Raw genomic sequence first — 22,095 nt, forward strand, 5'->3', positions numbered from 1 at the left:
AGCGGAAGAAGATGGAAGGATGGTTTTCAATCAAACCTGAAAAGCTCCTGTAAATTGTTAAGGTTTGACATAAACTTGAGAAAATGAACTGAAGTTGAGTTGATAGAGCAACCTTGACAATATTCTCAGCCTTTTTAAGTACAGGTGGACTAAAATCCTAAAGAACTTGACAGTTATTGGATCCTTGACAAATTTGTCACCTGAAAACGCAAAATAAGTCAAAAGGATCTTGGCTAAATTCTCACTTGAAAATGTGAAATAAGTCAAGCGGAGAGTTCTTCAAGTCTTTGGTATGTTCAGGGAAATTGACAACGCAGTTCCGGAACAAGAGAAAAACTTGGTTCTCCCCAACCAAATGAAAGATGATGACAACAAAGCCCTAGGCCTTGGCTGTCATCTTTAAGATAATTGTATTGATCAACATTTCCAAGAAGGAAAACAAAATGAGATGAGGAACATCTCACCAAAGAAGTGTGATGCAACACACCAAACATTTTAAAAGAAGAGAACTCTTAAGCCAAGTTGCCAGACTACATGATCCTACTAAGCAAAAATAAGCAATCCTCGTCACAAGCATTTCAAGAAGTAGGGAAGGAAAAGTCAACCAGTGGGAGATGGGACAAACGAGACTCTGATAGCCTTAGGGAAGAAGCTATTAAGTCATTTGAGGAATATGTGCAACTTGCACAAATTAAATTCCACAGGAGCCTCACGTTACACAACTGTCAGGGAGAACTGATTAGAATCACATTCTCCAAGGGCAGTGACAAAACATTAGGAGCCGTAATGTACCTAAGCTGGAACACTGACCAAGGAATTCAAATAAGACTTGGATAATCGAAGGCAAATTGAAGTTGACACTACTAGATGAAAAGGCAAAAGCTGCCAAAGCAGAGACTTTTGGGGAAACCTTTGCAGCCAGGCTCAGAAAATATATGGAAAAACGAGGTATATTAACCGATGGTTCCACCTAGTCGACAGTCAAACCATCCTGGAAACCATTCAAAGAAGAGCTATGATACCAGACGTTCTGCACCAACATATTTGAGGAACTACAAAAAAATTGGCCAAGTACAAGATTGGTGGTGGATCCCTGGAGATCCCAGCATTGCTGACATCACAAGCAGATGCAACCCTGATGAGCAAAGATAATTCCACAAGTAAAAATGCACCTGAACTCCTGAAATGGCCAGGAGAAAAGTGGCCTACAAAGTCAGCTGGAGAAATGATAACACAAGCCAGAGAAAGTGTCCACAAACTCCAGAGACGCCATGTTGTCTCTACAAGACTTCATTGTAGTGCCAAATCAGAAAAACAAAAGTCCAAAGTTGCCGGGACCAGGGACTTTTGTCAGTGGATAAGAATAACACAGCGAACCGGGAATTGGCGACAGAAGCGGGATCAAATTAAGCAGATTTCATTGTATTGTCATTAAAACATAACAGAAGCTCACAAAAGTTACTACTTAAAAGATGATGAATTAGTTGATTTCCATGATAAGTCCAATGGCAAAAAGAAATAATACATTCCTTAAAAAGGGGCTTTTTTTGACACACTTTTTTTAATGTTGTTCCAGTAAGACCAGCTACAAAAACAGCATATAACAACATGTACTTATTTTGCACAACAGAAAACATTTTTATTTGGCGTTTGCACAGGTCCCATCAGGACGGTGTTGTTGTCACATGCTGCTGGCAGACTTCACTCCAGCAGCTAAGCAAACAGACTGTGTGACTCCACATGGAGGGGCCTCTGGTTTTACACCCTCATTGGTCCAGACAGGCTTGAAAGCCTCCATTGAGCCCAGTCTGGAGGAATTTGGGGTACTAATGCCACTCTCAGGAGGAGGAACTCGTGTGATTGCGGAAAAGCAGCTGACCATTCACATTGCGAGTTTGGTTAACCACCTCCTGTCTCTGCACCTTCTTTTCTGTCGCTCTCGATAAAGTTAGCACTTTGTGTTGAACCGCAGAAGGTTTTGGTAAACCAGTATCATGACTTCAGGGACCTTGTTTGGGTCGAAGCGGAGGCTGGTGTTGGGCACTCTCCTTATTTGTTTGATAATCTCAGAATTAGGTAAGTGATTTATTTGCCTTGCTAAGTGCTTCTGTGAATGTACAGTATTATGTAATAGTCTGACACCACCATTGGATTTGTAGCTATACACAAATACCAAATACTGAATAATTACAATACAATAAAAAATAGAGCATGACATGGACCACAGGAGTTGAAAAAATGGTGCACTGCCATATTTGTGTTTGATGGTTCGCAGGCTACTTCCTGGATCATAGAACATAGAGGACATTCAGATGGACGGTGCTATCATGGTCCATCGTGATCACTTCCTCTAAACGGGGCTACATTTCCAACTTTTCAGACTTACATTTATGTTTAAAATATTTTTATTCTGGTCTACATGATTCCGGAGCACGGCCACTGCTGCTGCTCACTGCTCCCCTCACCTCCCAGGGGGTGGAACAAGGGGATGAGACCAATGCAGAGGATATTTTCACCACACCTAGTGCGTGTGTGACTATCAGTGGTACTTTAACTTTTGTAACTTTAACTTTACATGATGTGGGGAAATGTCAGTAAGGTGGTGTGTTTTGAGTTATCCCTTGTTTCATTTTTATGTCACTTAAAAATTAGTTGGGTACGAGAAATCTTGTGAATTTCAACTTTAGGTAGTCCACGTATGGAAATTGGTGCACACAGTAACCGATGCTTAATACTGTTTGTTCCGGTTACTTGAAAATGGCAGACATGAATGGTTTATTTTTAATCACATCTAAGAATTGCGTATCCAAACCAGAGAAAGGCATTAATGGGAAGAATTTTTTTGTTCACAGGGGTTCTAATGGTCTACCTCAAGGTCATTGTTTCTCTGCTCTCGCTGCTTCACAGACAGCTGTTTTGCAAACAAAGTTCTCCAATTCTCTAATATTTATCCAATTCTGCAATAAAATGTGACTTGTTGGGGTGGTGGCAAAACCACTGGGGGGCTACATGATCATGGCATGCACTGCAAAAAGTCAGTGATCAAAAACAAGGAAAAAAAAATTACAAAAATAAGGGGTATTTTATTTGAACTAAGCAAAATTATCTGCCAATAGAACAAGGAAATTCGTCAAGACTTTCCAAAACAAGTAAAATTAGCTAACTTAAATGAACCCAAAAATACCTTAAAATAAGTATATTCTCACTAATAACAAGTACACTTTTGTTGGTAGAAAAAAAAAAGAGATCTTTTTGCTCAATATGTTGAAAAATATTCTTAAATTAAGTAAATGCCAGTGCCATTATCTTGACATAATGATATGGGCTCGGCATTACATTTCTTGAAACCAGCAAACTTATACTAAACACTAATTTATTGTTCTTAATGGAAAGGCAACAAGGAAACCGCTTGTTACTCTTGGGGTCTCCTACCCGCTCAGGCAAATCATATGGTCTAAAAAGGCATTTTTCCATCGATAACATGACATCATCGCGCCAAGTGCGTGCTCGTTCAGTCAATTAGTGCGCATACTGTATATACAGCCCGACCAAAAAAATTTTAATTGTAATTTTGAAGAATTTATCTGAATGTGCATGAACTATTTCTGTTCAAAATTGTTAGAAATGTCTAAATATTAACTGTCAGTTTACTGTACTGTGCCAACTGTACTACTATATGAGTACGTATTTTCTATAGTTTCATTGAAAATAAAACAGCAAAGGCAAAGTCCATTCGGCTGTCATCTGTTTTAATTATGAGACACAATTGTGTCAAAGTCATGATTTTTTTTTTTCATGCTTGAAGTAAGAAATTATTACTTTAAAAAAGCAGTTTTATACTTGTGAGTGTTGATGAAACAGCTTTGCAACAGTTGATATTCTAGTTTCAAGCATGTTTTAGTCAATATAGGTCATAAAATCTCAGCAACACGCTGTAATATCTTACTGAGATCATTTAGGTCTAAAACCCTTAAAACAAGTAAAACACTCTAACATAAAATCTGCTTAGTGAGAAGAATTATCTTATCAGACAGAAAATAAGCAAATATCACCCTTATTTGAGATATTTAATCTTACTTAGATTTCAGTTTCTGCAGTGTGGGCTTTTGTAAAGATTTGACGATTTTTCATCTAAATCAGGGGTGTCAAACTCGTTTTTATTGAAGGCCACATTGCAGTTATGGTTGCCGTCAGAGGGCCGTTTTTAACAATGAGTAACACATGTATGTATATATATATATATATATATATATATATATATATATATATATATATATATATATATATAATACATTAAAATATTTTTTTTTACATAAGCTGCACAAAAACTGGCAGCTTAGTCACCAGAATTTTACAGTAAAAGCAGTGTTTTTTTTTACAGCATATAAAAAAAATGGAATAAATGGAATGGAATGGAAAAACAATACCGCTGTTTTTAGCGGTAAAATTCAAGCAACGGAGCTGCCAGCTTTTGTTTTTTTACCGTTAAATCTTGTTGTTTCAATGTTTTTTGTTTGTTTTTTAATGTTTTAGTGTCTTACTGTGTATATGGAAAAAAACAGTACCAATGTTGATTTTACGGTAAAAAAAAACCTCAGTCAGCGGAATTTAACCGTAAAATCCATTGTCAATTTTACAGTTTACAATTTGATTGATCATTTTTTTCAAATCATAAGTCAAGCAGATATTTAAGTACAGTATTTATCTTTATTTTAACAAAAAATATTGTTGGAATACATGATAATATAATATTTTGATTTTGATAATATTGCATTTTAAAAGATATGCAATTGCATGCGGTACATTATTTTTTACATCAAAAGGGAAATAAGAAATACAATTAGTAAGAAAAGATCAAGCATTTTACTAACGCATATTATTTCCAGGCTTTCACGGGCCACATAAAATAATGTGGCTGGCCAGATTTGGCCACTGGGCCTTGAGTTTGACACCTGTGATCTAAATCCATCAATCCTGAAATAATAAGTTAAGATAAAAATCAAATTTGCTGTCAAAGTTCAATAAAGAGGTTGTTTGAATCAAATTAGGAATGTGTAACACTACCTACCTGCCCTATAAAAATGCAAAATATAATTAATTTTGGTTGCATGCAACACTGCGCTGTTCCATTCCACATAGATGTCATAATGTCATCAGAGCTCACATTTATGCATTCACACACAGCACCAACATTGGGAACCAGGATGGGGTGATGGAAGGAAGGTTAACATATAATACATTCATTTGTGGCAATATTATGTAACAGAGGCCAGCCAGTGTGGCTGGGCAATGTGTACGTTGGTAAAACACACTCCCTGACAACCTCAAGAGCAGCGCTGGCTATTGGGTTGGTAGACCAGGATTTTAGCTCGGTACTTAACATGCTTGTCTCTCATGTGAACGAGCCAGGTACGAGTCCTGGGTGGAACGGAAGTTATGTGGAAGTTTCCCATTTGCATTCCAGAGCATAAGTGTGGTGCATTCAAGGACCCTTAAACTATTAATGCACTAATTTGATATGAATTTGAATTACGATAGCGCCAAAATGGCTGACCCTTATCCCCGGACCAATCTCAACAGAGGTCTGGGAAGAGGCTCCGGAATCCAAGTATGTAGGCCTACTGTAGACCAAAAGGAGAAGAATCCAGATTTACCCTTTACCCAACTTCAGTTTTATGGAGTATTTTATTGAAATAGACTCAATTCAATATAATTTGCGAAGCCCCAGAAATGAGCAGGATTGAGCAGGACCTTTATTAATGAATTCTTGTGCCTGCACCTTTACTCAGACTCATCAAGATGTATTCCTTTGCCAATGCACAGCCCACTATAAACTTATGGAAAGGATTATCTACCCTACAAAACAAATTGACTGCTGTTATTGAACAATAACAATCGCTCATTGCTGGCATCAGAAACTCTTGATGTTTTGCTCGCCAGCACAGATATTTTATGATGATGTGTTCCAAATGTTATCTAGTTTACTGTCATAAAGATGCTAACGAGCGGAAGAAAAGTCCAGGCAGGAAGGCCAAGTCTAGCAAACCTAAACTGGGAAAAGCAGCAACCAAAGATACACCAGCAGGAAAAAACAAAGCAAAGGTTAAAGCTCCAGTGCAGGCTCAGACCTTACTTACGCAGGTATTTTCACCAACGTCGTCTTTAAACATGACCAATCATTCCCTTCATGTCAGTACAGTAACTCTTCTTTATAGGTCATAAACAAAGGTAAGTTCACCAAGGTGGGAGAGACAATCAGCATTCAGGCTGGAGACACTCTGGAGCTAAGGTGCAGAGGTAAACCTGTGCAGTGGGGCGTCCCCCCATACTTGGAGGACGATGACGAGGGCAGGCTAAGGTAAGCTTTTTGATTATGGAGCGCAGATCCGAGTTTGACTCGTCTTTGCTTAATACAAGTTTAAGTGTATTTCCTGTTTCGCTTCCACAGGATAGTCCAGAATGAGCGATACGGCGTTCTGACACTAGTCAATACAACAGGTGCAGATACAGGGGAGTACACCTGCTACCCCATGTTCTGTGAGGACACAGACTGCAGAAAGAACCACGACAAAGCGGGCAAAGTCTTTGTTTTCTTCATGGGTACAGAGAAATCGAGACTGCAGTATCACAGCCATTTCATTCAAGTCTAAGTTTACTTGTCCAAATGTTCCGAAATAGACCCGCAAGAGCTTTTCGTCCCATCGTCTGACTACTACGAAGTGATCCAGCTGAGAACCAACTGGCCAACACGCCTCCCCTGCCAAGTGACGTCACCGGAAGCCAATGTGACGCTGCACCGCGAGTACCCGCCAGTGGAGGTGCCAGTGGACGGGACAGAGATCTCCTTCAACATCAAGAAAGGCTTCACCATCCATCGGCCGAGACCGCATCACGCCGGAGCGTTGTACTGTGTGGCCAGCCTGGGGCGCCTGAGGCAGAGCTCCACCAAGTACATGCTCATCTATGTCAACTGTGAGTGCTGCGGACTTCACACTTTTTACATTCATTTAAGAACCCAACTTAATAAGGGTTGTATATGTGTGTTAGTCTACTGCAGACCTAGGCAAATTTAGCTTTTCAATCTGGCCCGCCGGACAGTCCCCAAACATTTTTTTAGATCTTTAAGATGGAAACTGTAGGTGCCATTATGATTGATTGATTGATTGATTGATTGATTGATTGATTGATTGATTGATTGATTGATTGATTGAGACTTTTATTAGTAGATTGCACAGTGAAGTACATATTCCGTACAATTGACCACTAAATGGTAACACCCGAATAAGTGTTTCAACTTGTTTAAGTCAGGGTCCACTTAAATTGATTCATGATACAGATATATACTATCATCATAATACAGTCATCACACAATATAATCATCAGAGTATATACATTGAATTATTTACATTATTTACAATCCGGGGTGTGGGATGTGGAGGGGGGGTGGGGGTTAGGTTTGGTTGTTAACAACACTTCAGTCATCAACAATTGTATCATCAGAGAAATGGACATTGAAACAATGTAGGTCTGACTTGGTAGGATATGTACAGCAAGAAGTGGACATGGAGAGAGAGAGAGAGAGAGAGAGAGAGAGAGAGAGAGAGAGAGAGAGAGAGAGAGAGAGAGAGAGAGAGAGAGAGAGAGAGATCAGCAAGCATAAGAAAAAGTATCTACCTTTGATTGTTTACATTTGATTATTAACAATACGGGGAGGGTGTTAGTTTAGGGTTGAAGTTGCCTGGAGGTGTTCTTTTAATGCGGTTTTGAAGGAGGATAGAGATGCCCTTTCTTTTACACCTGTAGGGAGCGCATTCCATATTGATGTGGCATAGATGTGCAGTGATGTTTTCAAGTATTTCAATGTTTTTTTGCATGATATACTAGTTACTATGGTAATTTAAGTCACAGCAGCTCAGACGGGGCACCAAGCAGTCTGGGTGGGGAGCGTTTCCACAGAGTGTTTCCAGAGCGGCCAGCCTGAAATGCAGGTGTCAGGGACAGACACGGAAGGAGATTTTTACAGTAAAGTTCTAAAATTTAGTGATATATCAGATTGTAGTTGGGGTTTGTTGTTTTTACCCAATTTGCATTCATATTTCACTGTTTGTTGCATTTTTGTTGCGTAAATTATGTCGATCGAGAGGGGGTGTGACATTCATATTTTGTAAATATTCCGTGTTTTATAGTTCATAGTTAATATTGTACATCCCGCATTATTTATTTTCATTAAGTGCTTTTCCTTCAAAAATAAGGACATTTCAATGTGACCCCAAACTTTTGAACGGTAGTGTATATATATATATACATATATACATATACATACATATATATATATATATATATATATATATATATATATATATATATATATATATATATATATATATATATATATATATATATATACATATACATACATATATATATATATATATATATATATATATATATATATATATATATATATATATATATATATATATATATATATATATATATATATACACATATACATACATATATATATATATATATATATATATATATATATATATATATATATATATATATATATATATATATATATATATATATATATATATATATATATATATATATATATATATATATATATATATATATATATTCGTCAATTGGAGGAGCGAATTGACGAAGCAAATGAGCGAAAGAGGGCCAAATACGCTGAGCTCACTGTAGAGTGTCGGAGTAACGGCTGGAGAGCCCGCTGTGAACCAGTCGAGATTGGGTGCAGAGGTTTTGCTGGTCATTTACTACAGCGTGTGTTCAGAATCCTTGGCATTAGAGGACTGCAGTCGAGAAAAGCCACCAAGAACATCCTAGAGGCCGCAGAAAAGGCCTCCCGGTGGCTGTGGATCCGTAGGGGGGATCCGTGGTGCGCTACTTGGACACAGGCCGGGGTCTGATCACCCCCGGCTGGGTCGCCCGGGCGAGGGTGTCTGATGATTAAAGACCCGAAACACCCTATGACCCCGGGTTTATCACTGATGACGTGTCTGATGACGTTCTATATAAATATATATGTATATACCTGTATATATATATATATATATATATATATATATATATATATATATATATATATATATATATATATATATATATATATACATATACATATACATATATATACATATATACATATACATACATATATATATTATATATATACACACATATACATATACACATATACATATATATACACATATACATATATTCATATATGTATACATATATACATATAAATACATATATATATATATATATATACATATATACATACATACATACATACATACATATATATATATACATATATGTGTATATATACACATATATATATACATATATATACATATAAACATATATATATATATATACATATATATATACATATATATACGCATATGTATATATTTATATATACATATTGATATATACATACATACATACATACACTACCGTTCAAAAGTTTGGGGTCACATTGAAATGTCCTTATTTTTGAAGGAAAAGCACTGTACTTTTCAATGAAGATAACTTTAAACTAGTCTTAACTTTAAAGAAATACACTCTATACATTGCTAATGTGGTAAATGACTATTCTAGCTGCAAACGTCTGGTTTTTGGTGCAATATCCACATAGGTGTATAGAGGCCCATTTCCAGCAACTATCACTGCAGTGTTCTAATGGTACAATGTGTTTGCTCATTGGCTCAGAAAGATAATTGATGATTAGAAAACCCTTGTGCAATCATGTTCACACATCTGAAAACAGTTTAGCTCGTTACAGAAGCTACAAAACTGACCTTCCTTTGAGCAGATTGAGTTTCTGGAGCATCACATTTGTGGGGTCAATTAAACGCTCAAAATGGCCAGAAAAAGAGAACTTTCATCTGAAACTCGACAGTCTATTCTTGTTCTTAGAAATGAAGGCTATTCCACAAAATTGTTTGGGTGACCCCAAACTTTTGAACGGTAGTGTATATACATATATATATATATACATATATATATGCATATGTATATATTTATATATACATATTGATATATACATACATACATACATATATATACACATATGTATATACATACATACATACATACATACATACATACATACATACATACATACATACATACATACATACATACATACATATATATACACATATGTATATACATACATACATACATACATACATACATACATACATACATACATACATACATACATACATATATACTGTATATGTATAAACATTTTGCTGTTTTCCTTTTTTTTCCTAGTTGAATTCCTACTATAATCTGCCCTGAGTTTGAAAAAACAAAAGCACAGGTCCAAGCCCAAGGCTTGACCACACTTTGGAGTTCGAACACTTCAGATATGCAGCTGTTTAACCACTAAACGTTTCTAGTTTTAAGTATGGTGAATGTTGTTAAAGTATATACGCCTCCTTTTTGCAGTAATTTCTTCAGTCTATTTTGTATAGGACTTCCAGGTTCGAGTCATGGGTGTTATATACATGTGTGGTCACTAGTCAATCACAAGCAGACAAACAAGCATTCACACTCACATTGTCTTTGTGAACCACTACACTTTCAGTGACTACATTACACCCATAATGTACAGTATTTCTGCCCAGACAGCTGCTCATTCGGGTTTGCAAGCTTTTCCGTGGTCCTTCAACGTGTCTGGAAAAAATAACATGTGTTTTAGAAATGTCAAAATATCCCTGCATGACACTACAATTATGTTCCGTTTGTACAGAACCCCGGCTGCTTCTCTTCAATAGACACATTTTAGTCATTTTTACATGCCTTGGTAAAACAAAATTGTGTTTTAGACCCAATGGCACCTCCCGCTCCAGTAATCCAAGCCAATGCGAGTTCAGTGGCCACTGGTGACAATCTACGCGTCAGCTGCACAGTGATGGGAGAACGTGATGTGGTCGTGGATGTCACATGGGAGTACCCAGGACAGGAGGTACTGCTACACAACTTCTATAAACATGTGCTTATTTATGTACAGCAGGGGTGTCCAAAGTGCGGCCCGGGGGCCATTTGCGGCCCGCAGGTCATGGTCATGTTTTAACGGCCCTACGGCACATTTTAAAAATACAATTTAAAAAATAAATAAATTTAAAAAATAAAAAAAAAATAAAAAAAATACAATTAAATTTTTTTTTAAACGTACCAAGTGGTATAAAAGAGCAAACAGGTGAAATGTAACAAGAAAATGTTGCAATGTTTACTCTTAATAACACAAAGCTGCCATGCAGGCTGTTTCTTTCTTTAAAAAATAATAATGAATCAAAATCAATGTCATTATGAATTATTGACCTATTCAAAAGGCTCCAATTACATCACGTTAAATATTCCACATTGAGATATTTTTGGGGGAAAATGTAGCATATTTTGTGTTTGCCATATAAAAAACTGAGCTGTTTTTTTTTTTTTAAAGAAAGGCCTAAAACGAACAAACAAAAAACAAAAACAACAATAAAACTTATAATTGACGGATGGATCTGAAGTTGATCTTGAGATTATTGTGTTAAAAGTAAACAGTAAAAAAAATTGTATAATTTATTTTTTTAACACTTTAATGAGTAGGACCCTTTTGGATCCACAATAGTTTTAGTGTGATTTGTTTTTAAGTGTCATTGCTCAAAAAATAATAATGAATTAAAATCAATGGTGTTATGAGTTGACCTTTTTAAGGCTCAAATGATTATATAATCTCAAATATTCCACTTTAAAAAAATTATTGGGTGAAAATATTGCATATTTTGTGTTTTTTCCATGAAAAAACTGCGTTTTCTTTGACAAAAAGAGAATACAACTTAAAGCTTTAAAAACATTATATTGACAGATAGACCTAATGTTGATCTAGAGATTTAAAACTTGAATAATAAAAATAATAATACCGAATAATGACACATTTATTATATTTTTTTTGACCAAAATCCTTTGGGGTCCCCGGGATCAAGCCTGAGTGCAGGCCTGAATGTATATTTGTTATACATATATTGTATTGGTTTTTAAAATAAAAAATATCAAAATGGCCCCCGCTCCTTTTGATTTTTCAGTGTGCGGCCCTCAGTGGAAAAAGTTTGGACACCCCTGATGTACAGTAAGAATGTTGTTTGTGTTTTACAGATTGGAAGGCCTCAGTACACGCAAGAGAGCATCAGTCCAGTGAGTGGAGTGTCAGGAGGACTCCTGACTCAGTCCATCCTCCTGGTGGATGAGGTGAGGGACGTGGACCAAGGAACATACACCTGCACTGCTGAAAACCTGCAGGGATCCAAATCTGTGTCCACTACAGTCAATGTGATTCCCAAAGTTAAACCTCCAAAACCATAAAACCTGCAGCTCGACTGCACTGATGTTGATGTCAATGCTACTTTCGTGCCAAACAATATTTCTTGTCAGGACATACAGAATATAACAAAAATAAGAATAATTATGTTTTTTCCCTCTGACATGTATGTAAAATATTGTGTTTTACAACTTTATATATTAAACAGATGTATAACTGTCAGTTGTTATTTTTGCTTTAATTCTCAAATTATAGGAAACTTTTTTTGGAGTAAGACGTCCTAATAAGCAATCAGATTATGTTTTGTTTTATTATTCTTACTGTATAGTAGATAAAGGTACTTGGACAGCGGTAAAGTTTTTATCATTTGTGATTTTATTTTACAATGTAGTTGGAGCAGTGATGGGCAGTGGAAAGTTACAGTCGTGGTCAAAAGTTTACATACACTTGTAAAGAACATAATGTCATGGCTGTCTGGAGTTTCCAATAATTTTTACAACTCTTATTTTTTTGTGATAGATTGATTGGAGCACATATTTGTTGGTCACTGAAAACATTCACAAAGTTTGTTTCTTTTATGAATTTATTATGGGTCTACTGAAAATGTGACCAAATCTGCTGGGTCAAAAGTATACATACAGCAATGTTAATATTTGGTTACAAGTTTCACTACAAGAAGGCGTGTTTAGTAGCCATCCACAAGCTTCTGGCAACTTCTGGGTGAACTTTTGACCACTCCTCTTGACAAAATTGGTGCAGTTCAGCTAAATTTGTTGGTTTTCTGACATGCACTTGTTTCTTCAGCATTGTCCACACGTTTAAGTCAGGACTTTGGGAAGGCCGTTCTAAAACCTTAATTCTAGCCTGATTTAGCCATTCCTTTACCACTTTTGACGTGTGTTTGGGGTCATTGTCCTGTTGGAACACCCAACGGCGCCCAAGACCCAACCTCCGGGCTGATGATTTTGGAGGTAATCCTCCTTTTTCATTGTCCCATTTAAAGTGCCAGTTCCATTGGCAGCAAAACAGGCCTATAGCATAATACTACCACCACCATGCTTGATGGTAGGAATTGGTGTTCCTGGGATTAAAGGATTCACCTTTTCTCCTCCAAACATATTGCTGGGTCTTGTGGCCAAAGAGCTACATTTTTGTTTCATCTGACCACAGAACTTTCCTCTAGAAGGTCTTATCTTTGTCCATGTGATGTCCAATGAAACAAAAATGTAGCTGTTTGGCCACAATACCACAATTTATATGTTTTTATAAATCAATTGCAATGTCTAATAACAGCTATTATACTAATAACTATGTTATCGTCCAAGTACTTTTTGACATTGTGTAATCATAAGGTGCAGTTTCTGAATATGTTTCTGAATTCTAATCTCACTTAACCCTTGTGTAATGTTCATATTGTTGTTACTGAGCCAGTGTTTGTGGGTCTGATGGACCCGTTGCATTTTGTGGCTTTTAAGCCTCACAACCAAACACTTTTATGTTAAAATAGTGAACAGATGTTTATTGGGATAAGATAAACATGTTTGTGGGTCTGATGGACCCGTTGCATTTTGTGGCTTTTATGCCTCACAACCAAACACTTTAATGTTAAAATAGTGAACAAATGTTTATTGGGATAAGATAAACATGTTTGTGGGTCTGATGGACCCGTTGCATTTTGTGGCTTTTATGCCTCACAACCAAACACTTTTATGTTAAAATAGTGAACAGATGTTTATTGGGATAAGATAAACATCTGTTCAGTATTTTAACATAACAGTGTTTGATTGTGAATCATTAAAAGCCACAAAATGCAACGGGTCCATCAGACCCACAAACACTGGCTCAGTAACAAAAATATGAACATTACACAAGGGTTAAGTCAGACTAGAATTCAGAAACAACCAAACACTTTTATTTTAAAATACTAAACAGATGTTTACCTTATCCCAATAAACATCTGTTCAGTATTTTAACATAAAAGTGTTTGATTGTGAGGCTTTAAAAGCCACAAAATGCAACAGGTCCATCAGACCCACAAACACTGGCTGAGTAACAATATGAACGTTGCATGGAAATGTATCTGCCAGTTTCTGCATCCCACAGGGATTCTTCTTTTGTGTTTCTGTACCTGCGGTTCCCACACAAGGTTGCAACATTGTTTGTCAACACGGTCTGCTCTCATTTTCTCGCACATTTGACCCTCTAAAGTTCTGTGTACCTACACTCTGTCCTCCTCCTGTCTAAGTCTGCTGTGTGTGTGTGTGTGTGTGTGTGTGTGTGTGTGTGTGTGTGTGTGTGTGTGTGTGTGTGTGTGTGTGTGTGTGTGTGTGTGTGTGTGTGTGTGTGTGTTCAATTTCCACACTTCTATTAGCCCCGGGTCCAGTGGACCCGGACATCTTATATGTAATAGAAATGTGTAGGGGGTGGGGGGTGGGGGGGTGTATGGTGTGTAGGGCTGCGAATCTTTGGGTGTCCCACGATTCGATTCAATATCGATTCTTGGGGGTCACGATTCGATTCTAAATCAATTTTTTGCGATTCAACGCGATTCTCAATTCAAAAACGATATTTTCCCGATTCAAAAGGATTCTCTATTCATTTAATACATAGGATTTCAGCAGGATCTACCCCAGTCTGCTGACATGCAAGCAGAGTAGTAGATTTTTGTACAAAGCTTTTATAATTGTAAAGGACAATGTTTTATCAACTGATTGCAATAATGTACATTTGTTTTAACTATTAAATGAACCAAAAATAGGACTTATTGTATCTTTGTGAAAATATTGGACACAGTGTGTTGTGAAGCTTATGAGATGTGATGCAAGTGTAAGCCACTGTGACACTATTGTTCTTTTATTTTTTATATATAAATGTCTAATGATAATGTCAATGAGGGATTTTTAATCACTGCTATGTTGAAATTTTAACTAATATTGATACTGTTGTTAAAAATATTTATTTTTGTTTCACTACTTTTGGTTTGTTCTGTGTCTCCTCTCAATGTGTTGCTGGGTCGGGTTTGGTTTTGGAATTGGATTGCATTGTTATGGTACTGCTGTGTATTATTTTGTTGGATTGATTAATTAAAAAAAAAAAAAAAAAATTTTTTAAATAAATTAAATAAACTAAAATAAAAATAAAAATCGATTTTTTAAAAATGAGAATCGATTCTGAATCGCACAACGTGAGAATCGCGATTCAAATTCGAATCGATTTTTTCCCACACCCCTTTAAATATGTATTCTGATATATGTTCTTCACAGAAAATGAGCCAAAGCCAGTGAGTCTCAGTTTGAAAAATTCATTAATTGTATCCTTTTTCTTTTTATAAAAATCGAAAACGGGTCCCACAGACCCGAACACCACACAAGGGTTAAGTTTAAAGATCAAACCATTCATCATTTTTTTAATATTCGTTATCCTGAGAACACACGGCAACCTTCTTTAAAACAAATGATAATTGCATTGTTGTGTTTTGTGCTCAAATCCCGAACAATGAACAAAAAAACAACTTAAGTAAGTTACTCATAAAAAGATAATATTTATCAATAAAAATATTAGACATAAAATTATATTATCTTTTATGGACTTGGAATTAGTCCTTTGAGTACAATAAGTCACCAAAACCAATCAAGCATTAAACAACTGTAGTGTCACGTTATGGCCACTAGATGTCCTCCTTCCCTGCAGCACCATGCTGCGTCCTCCCAGCCTCTCATGTTTCACTCCGTCCAAACCTCGCAGAGGCAAAAGGTTCAACTCTCAGTCTGAGTTCTTACGAGCAGCGAGCAGGCAGATTCTTCTCTGCTGCTGCATATGCAGAAACTTTGGAAAGTATCTCCAGGACCACTTTAAGACACTTGTAAAAAAAAAAAAATTCACCAGAGGGGTCCACGCTGAAGAAGATGTCGTTGCGAGATATGGTGAGTGTCAATCTTTTTTTTTTTTTTTTTAAATCTTTCTCCCACTTCATTCATGAATGCATGCACACATGACGTGTATGATAAGATGAGTTGGATGTGATGATGATTAGTTCATGCACACTTTCATTGTACACGCAGCCATGGTGGTCCTCCATTGCTCTCTAGTGTGTTAAAAGGTGTTTGGCATGCACAGCTGTAAATGTTTGGGTTCACACACACACACACAAACACACACATGGTTTCTTTTGATGTACTGCAGTTTAGGGGACAAAAGTTGTGTGTGTGTGTGTGTGTGTGTGTGTGTGTGTGTGTCACTCACTCGGTGTGTGTGTGTGTGTGGGCAGAGTCAGAGGGGATAAAACTCAGTGTTGGGGACTGCCAGGCTGTCGTCCTGGAGACCGGAGGCCACAGGTGACCTCTGACCTAAGGGCTCTTGGAGGGTCCTTTGAGCATGGTGGCTAATGTGTGCATGATGACGTAAGTGAGGGACAATGGAGACACAATAGATGTGTAGAGAAGCCCCTGGTAGCTTGTAGGTGATTTTGGCCTCTGCAATGTGAACAAACACACAGTTTCCATTGTTGTAGCAACATGATGTTAAAAACTGTGCGTTCTATCCTTCCAAGCTGGCACGTGTTTTTGTTATAAACACGAGTTCAAACAAAATCTTCATAAAAACTGCCTCAAAAGTCAAAGAAAGCGTGGACTAAACAAACGATCATCACGTGTGACATCAGCATCTACAAACCCCGTTTCCATATGAGTTGGGAAATTGTGTTAGATGTAAATATAAACGGAATACAATGATTTGCAAATCATTTTCAACCCATATTCAGTTGAATGCACTACAAAGACAAGATATTTGATGTTCAAACTCATAAAGTTTTTTGTTTTTTTTTGCAAATAATTATTAACTGAGAATTTCATGGCTGCAACACGTGCCAAAGTAGTTGGGAAAGGGCATGTTCACCACTGTGTTACATGGCCTTTCCTTTTAACAACACTCAGTAAACGTTTGGGAACTGAGGAGACACATTTTTTAAGCTTCTCAGGTGGAATTTTTTCCCAGTCTTAAGTTATTCAACAGTCCGGGGGTCTCCGTTGGGGTATTTTAGGCTTCATAATGCGCCACACATTTTCAATGGGAGACAGGTCTGGACTACAGGCAGGCCAGTCTAGTACCCGCACTCTTTTATTATGAAGCCACGTTGATGTAACACGTGGCTTGGCATTGTCTTGCTGAAATAAGCAGGGGCGTCCATGGTAACGTTGCTTGGATGGCAACATATGTTGCTCCAAAACCTGTATGTACCTTTCAGCATTAATGGCGCCTTCACAGATGTGTAAGTTACCCATGTCTTGGGCACTAATACACCCCCATACCATCACAGATGCTGGCTTTTCAACTTTGTGTCTATAACAATCCGGATGGTTCTTTTCCTCTTTGGTCCGGAGGACACGACGTCCACAGTTTCCAAAAACAATTTGAAATGTGGACTCGTCAGACCACAGAACACTTTTCCACTTTGTATCAGTCCATCTTAGATGAGCTCAGGCCCAGCGAAGCCGACGGCATTTCTGGGTGTTGTTGATAAACGGTTGTCGCCTTGCATAGGAGAGTTTTAACTTGCACTTACAGATGTAGCAACCAACTGTAGTTACTGACAGTGGGTTTCTGAAGTGTTCCTGAGCCCATGTGGTGATATCCTTTACACACTGATGTCACTTGTTGATGAAGTACAGCCTGAGGGATCGAAAGTCACGGGCTTAGCTGCTTACGTGCAGTGATTTCTCCAGATTCTCTGAACCCTTTGATGATATTACGGACCGTAGATGGTGAAATCCCTAAATTCCTTGCAATAGCTGGTTGAGAAAGGTTTTTCTTAAACTGTTCAACAATTTGCTCACGCATTTGTTGACAAAGTGGTGACCCTCGCCCCATCCTTGTTTGTGAATGACTGAGCATTTCATGGAATCTACTTTTATACCCAATCATGGCACCCACCTGTTCCCAATTTGCCTGTTCACCTGTGGGATGTTCCAAATAAGTGTTTGATGAGCATTCCTCAACTTTATCAGTATTTATTGCCACCTTTCCCAACTTCTTTGTCACGTGTTGCTGGCATCAAATTCTAAAGTTAATGATTATTTGCAAAAAATAAAATGTTTATCAGTTTGAACATCAAATATGTTGTCTTTGTAGCATATTCAACTGAATATGGGTTGAAAATGATTTGCAAATCATTGTATTCCGTTTATATTTACATCTAACACAATTTCCCAACTCATATGGAAACGGGGTTTGTAAGTAAGTAAGTACCAATTATTGGTACACACACACTAGGTGTGGCGAAATTAACCTCTACATTTGACCCATCACCCTTGATCACCCCCTGGGAGGTGAGGGGAGCAGTGAGCAGCAGCAGTGGCCGCGCCCGGGAATCATTTTTGGTGATTTAACCCCCAACTCCAACCCTTGATGCTGAGTGCCAAGCAGGGAGGTAATGGGTCCCATTTTTATAGTCTTTGGTATGACTCGGGGTTTGAACTCACAACCTACCGATCTCAGGGCGGACACATCTAGAGCAGCGACTCTATTAGTGTGTTTGGCTTTTTCGTTGGCTTTTTAAGTGACGCCTCTACAGAAGGATACCAGTGATTGCAAAGAGAAAAAGTGTAACGATGACCATAGAACATGAAATTCAACTTATTGTTACTTGGGAATTACTTTTACATGCTGAGTACAATACGAATAAAACTTCCATGTTTCAGTAATTCTAAAGGAGGTCCCACATTAGTTTATTGGCCACAATGCAATTTAAACAGTTAAAACGTGCTTTTAGGAAGCCATACCTGGAACACACAATTCTGTGGACCTTTAGCTTTTATGGTAATGAGCTGTGTCTATGATGGATTGTACACTTTACTCACTTTTTATATATATTTATATATATGGTACACTTTAACACTAAGAGGATTGGCAAAACTAGACGGTGCTAACATTACACCCACATTTTAACAGTAACATCATGCTACTGCAGGTTGCAAAAAACACAATGATCATGTCTGTAGCTGACTGACGGACAGTTGGCAGAGCTGTAGGTTTTATTTTAAGATGTGTAGCAAAGCCTGCCACAGCAGCACGATATGTGCTTTCACGATAAGAGTGTCCAATAAGACTGGAAAAAGGCGCTACAGTTGTCACTTTTTTGAAAAAGTCCGAATACTCGCTAAATATACCAACACATTTGCCTGATCCCTGAACCCTCCTGCTACTTATTCTTATTCTCTGACAGAGTAAGTGTGCATGAGGTGATCCAAAGAGGTTCATTAGGTGTTCAAAAAATTATGCAATTTGAGCCAGACCTGTGTGTTTATTTCCGTACCTGACCGGACAACCTCTGAGGAAGGCAACAGTTGTAGCCGAAACTGTCAGGTACGGAAATAAACACACAGGTCTGGCTATCAGAATAAAAATGGTGTGCTTGTGGTGCATTATGAAGCAGAGTTAGAATGGCATCTGATGTATGGAGTCGTAACGACAAGCTACGAGGGTACCTGTACCACAACAAAAATAACAACAACTGAACCTCTGTACTTGAAATTCACTACAATGTACATACCGTAATTAAAAACTCTTACTCTTTTGCACATACATTAAATTGTAGTATCGGCTGCCAAGAGGTTACTAAGCATTCAAAAAAGAACAGCAGTGGCTTTTAGCCTCCCAGTGTATCAAAACAAACAATACCTTGCTTATAAATATGCTTATAAATAACAACAATAGTCAACTAGTTTACTTTATATAAAAAAAATTTTTTTTAAAAACCCAGAAGTGGCATTGAGCTTTTAACTATATAAAACCAACAATATTGTGAATTATTATTAATATTCTCTCAATATGGTGTACCCCGCCTTCCGCCCGAATGCAGCTGAGATAGGCTCCAGCACCCCCCCGCGACCCCGAACGGGACAAGCGGTAGAAAATGGATGGATGGATGGTGGTAGTGTGATATGACATAAGCTAATAAAAAGGCTCAAACATACTGTATATTTAAAGACACACCTTGTTATCAGTGTTTCAGTCTTTTCAGAATCAGAATCAGAATCAGAATAGTTCTATTGCCATTGTTTGAGAACGGGTTCACAAACTAGGAATTTTTCTTGGTGCAATCGTGCAACATAAAACACATATAACACATATTTGGTAATAAAAAGAGCCCGTTACGTTATGCCTTTTTGCAAATTTTTCTTGTTTTTTTGTTTGTTTCCACACTTTGATGAAACAAGTAAAGCAGTGGTGTTCAAAGTGCTGCCAAACGACAAATGAGTGTCTCTAAGCCGAGTGGTTTTTTTTAGCACTTATGGAAGGGATACAGTTTGGGTGGCACGCTTTTGGAGGTTTTCTGCACGCTGCAGTAATGCACACTGCCTGGGCTTGTGGTGGCGGACTCGGTGAATACTTTCGCGATCGCTTGAATTTGATTAGCGAATAAATGCATGACACAAGATACACATTTCCTTCACTTTTATAATGAACTTCTACTCGTTAACGACTTTGTCGCTAAAGTGCATCACATCATTTCGGCTATGTCTTGAGGCGGAGTTACGCCACACCTCAATTATCCTGCACTGCCACTCTTCCATTATCATTTGTTTATTATCGAGGGCGAAGCGGAATACAAATACAAATATGGCAATACATTGGAAATATTGTCTCCTTTCTTTTAAAGACGGCTGGCGTTCTTCTTCACATGCCGAGGATTGACAGGGCTTACCGAGGAAAAAGTTATGTACAGTATTCGGTACTGATGATGAAGATACTGAAAAAGGCAGGTATCAACAGTATCTTTTGTGTGTCGGTTTCCACTTGGTATCGAAGTATCAATACTTTTGATGACTCAACAGGCTACAATCACAGATGTCTCCATTATTTTGTGAACATTGCTCCAAATGTCCTTGTAGCGGTCTAACTCCAAATGTGTTGGTATAATGAAATTGCAGTCTTGTTTTCAACAGCAAGTTATTCAAGGTTTTGAGAGTCATCCATCCATCCATTTTCTACCGCTTGTCCCGTTCGTGTCAGCATGTTTCAATCTTATCTGCCGGCTAACCGCTCAGTCAAGACAGCTGATGCAACGTCTTCACTCAGCTGTTAAAAGTCTCAGTGGGTATGTGTGTGTGTGTGTGTGTGTGTGTGTGTGTGTGTGTGTGTGTGTGTGTGTGTGTGTGTGTGTGTGTGTGTGTGTGTGTGTGTGTGTGTGTGTGTGTGTGTGTGTGTGTGTGTGTGTGTGTGTGTGTGTGTGTGTGTGTGTGTATATATATATCTTGAAATACAAACGTTTGTACATGTATATACACTACCGTTCAAAAGCTTGGGGTCACCCAAACAATTTTGTGGAATAGCCTTCATTTCTAGGAACAAGAATAGACTGTCGAGTTTCAGATGAAAGTTCTCTTTTTCTGGCCATTTTGAGCGTTTAATTGACCCCACAAATGTGATGCTCCAGAAACTCAATCTGCTCAGTTTTGTAGCTTCTGTAATGAGCTAAACTGTTTTCAGATGTGTGAACATGATTGCACAAGGGTTTTCTAATCATCAATTAGCCTTCTGAGCCAATGAGCAAACACATTGTACCATTAGAACACTGGAGTGATAGTTGCTGGAAATGGGCCTCTATACACCTATGTAGATATTGCACCAAAAACCAGACATTTGCAGCTAGAATAGTCATTTACCACATTAGCAATGTATAGAGTGTATTTCTTTAAAGTTAAGACTAGTTTAAAGTTATCTTCATTGAAAAGTAC

General features: G+C 37.6%; 2 protein-coding genes across 2 annotated transcripts in view; both read left to right on the forward strand.

Moving 5' to 3' along the window:
- The first annotated feature begins 1,822 nt into the window (after positions 1-1,822).
- Positions 1,823-12,561, forward strand: LOC133647993 (platelet-derived growth factor receptor-like protein). The gene is made up of 7 exons (XM_062043761.1): positions 1,823-2,076; positions 5,981-6,141; positions 6,216-6,358; positions 6,449-6,600; positions 6,679-6,972; positions 10,887-11,026; positions 12,199-12,561. The coding sequence occupies exons 1-7, from the start codon at positions 1,995-1,997 to the stop codon at positions 12,403-12,405; spliced, it is 1,179 nt and encodes a 392-aa protein (XP_061899745.1). The 5' UTR covers positions 1,823-1,994; the 3' UTR covers positions 12,406-12,561.
- A 3,531-nt stretch (positions 12,562-16,092) lies between these two features.
- Positions 16,093-22,095, forward strand: part of n4bp3 (NEDD4 binding protein 3) — a 71,124-nt gene continuing 65,121 nt past the window's right edge. Inside the window, exon 1 of the mRNA XM_062045693.1 lies at positions 16,093-16,284. The gene's annotated coding sequence lies outside the window, so the exon portion shown is untranslated. The remainder of the gene's footprint in view (positions 16,285-22,095) is intronic.

The sequence above is a fragment of the Entelurus aequoreus genome, linkage group LG04 (assembly GCF_033978785.1).
Source record: "Entelurus aequoreus isolate RoL-2023_Sb linkage group LG04, RoL_Eaeq_v1.1, whole genome shotgun sequence".
Lineage (NCBI taxonomy): Eukaryota > Metazoa > Chordata > Actinopteri > Syngnathiformes > Syngnathidae > Entelurus > Entelurus aequoreus.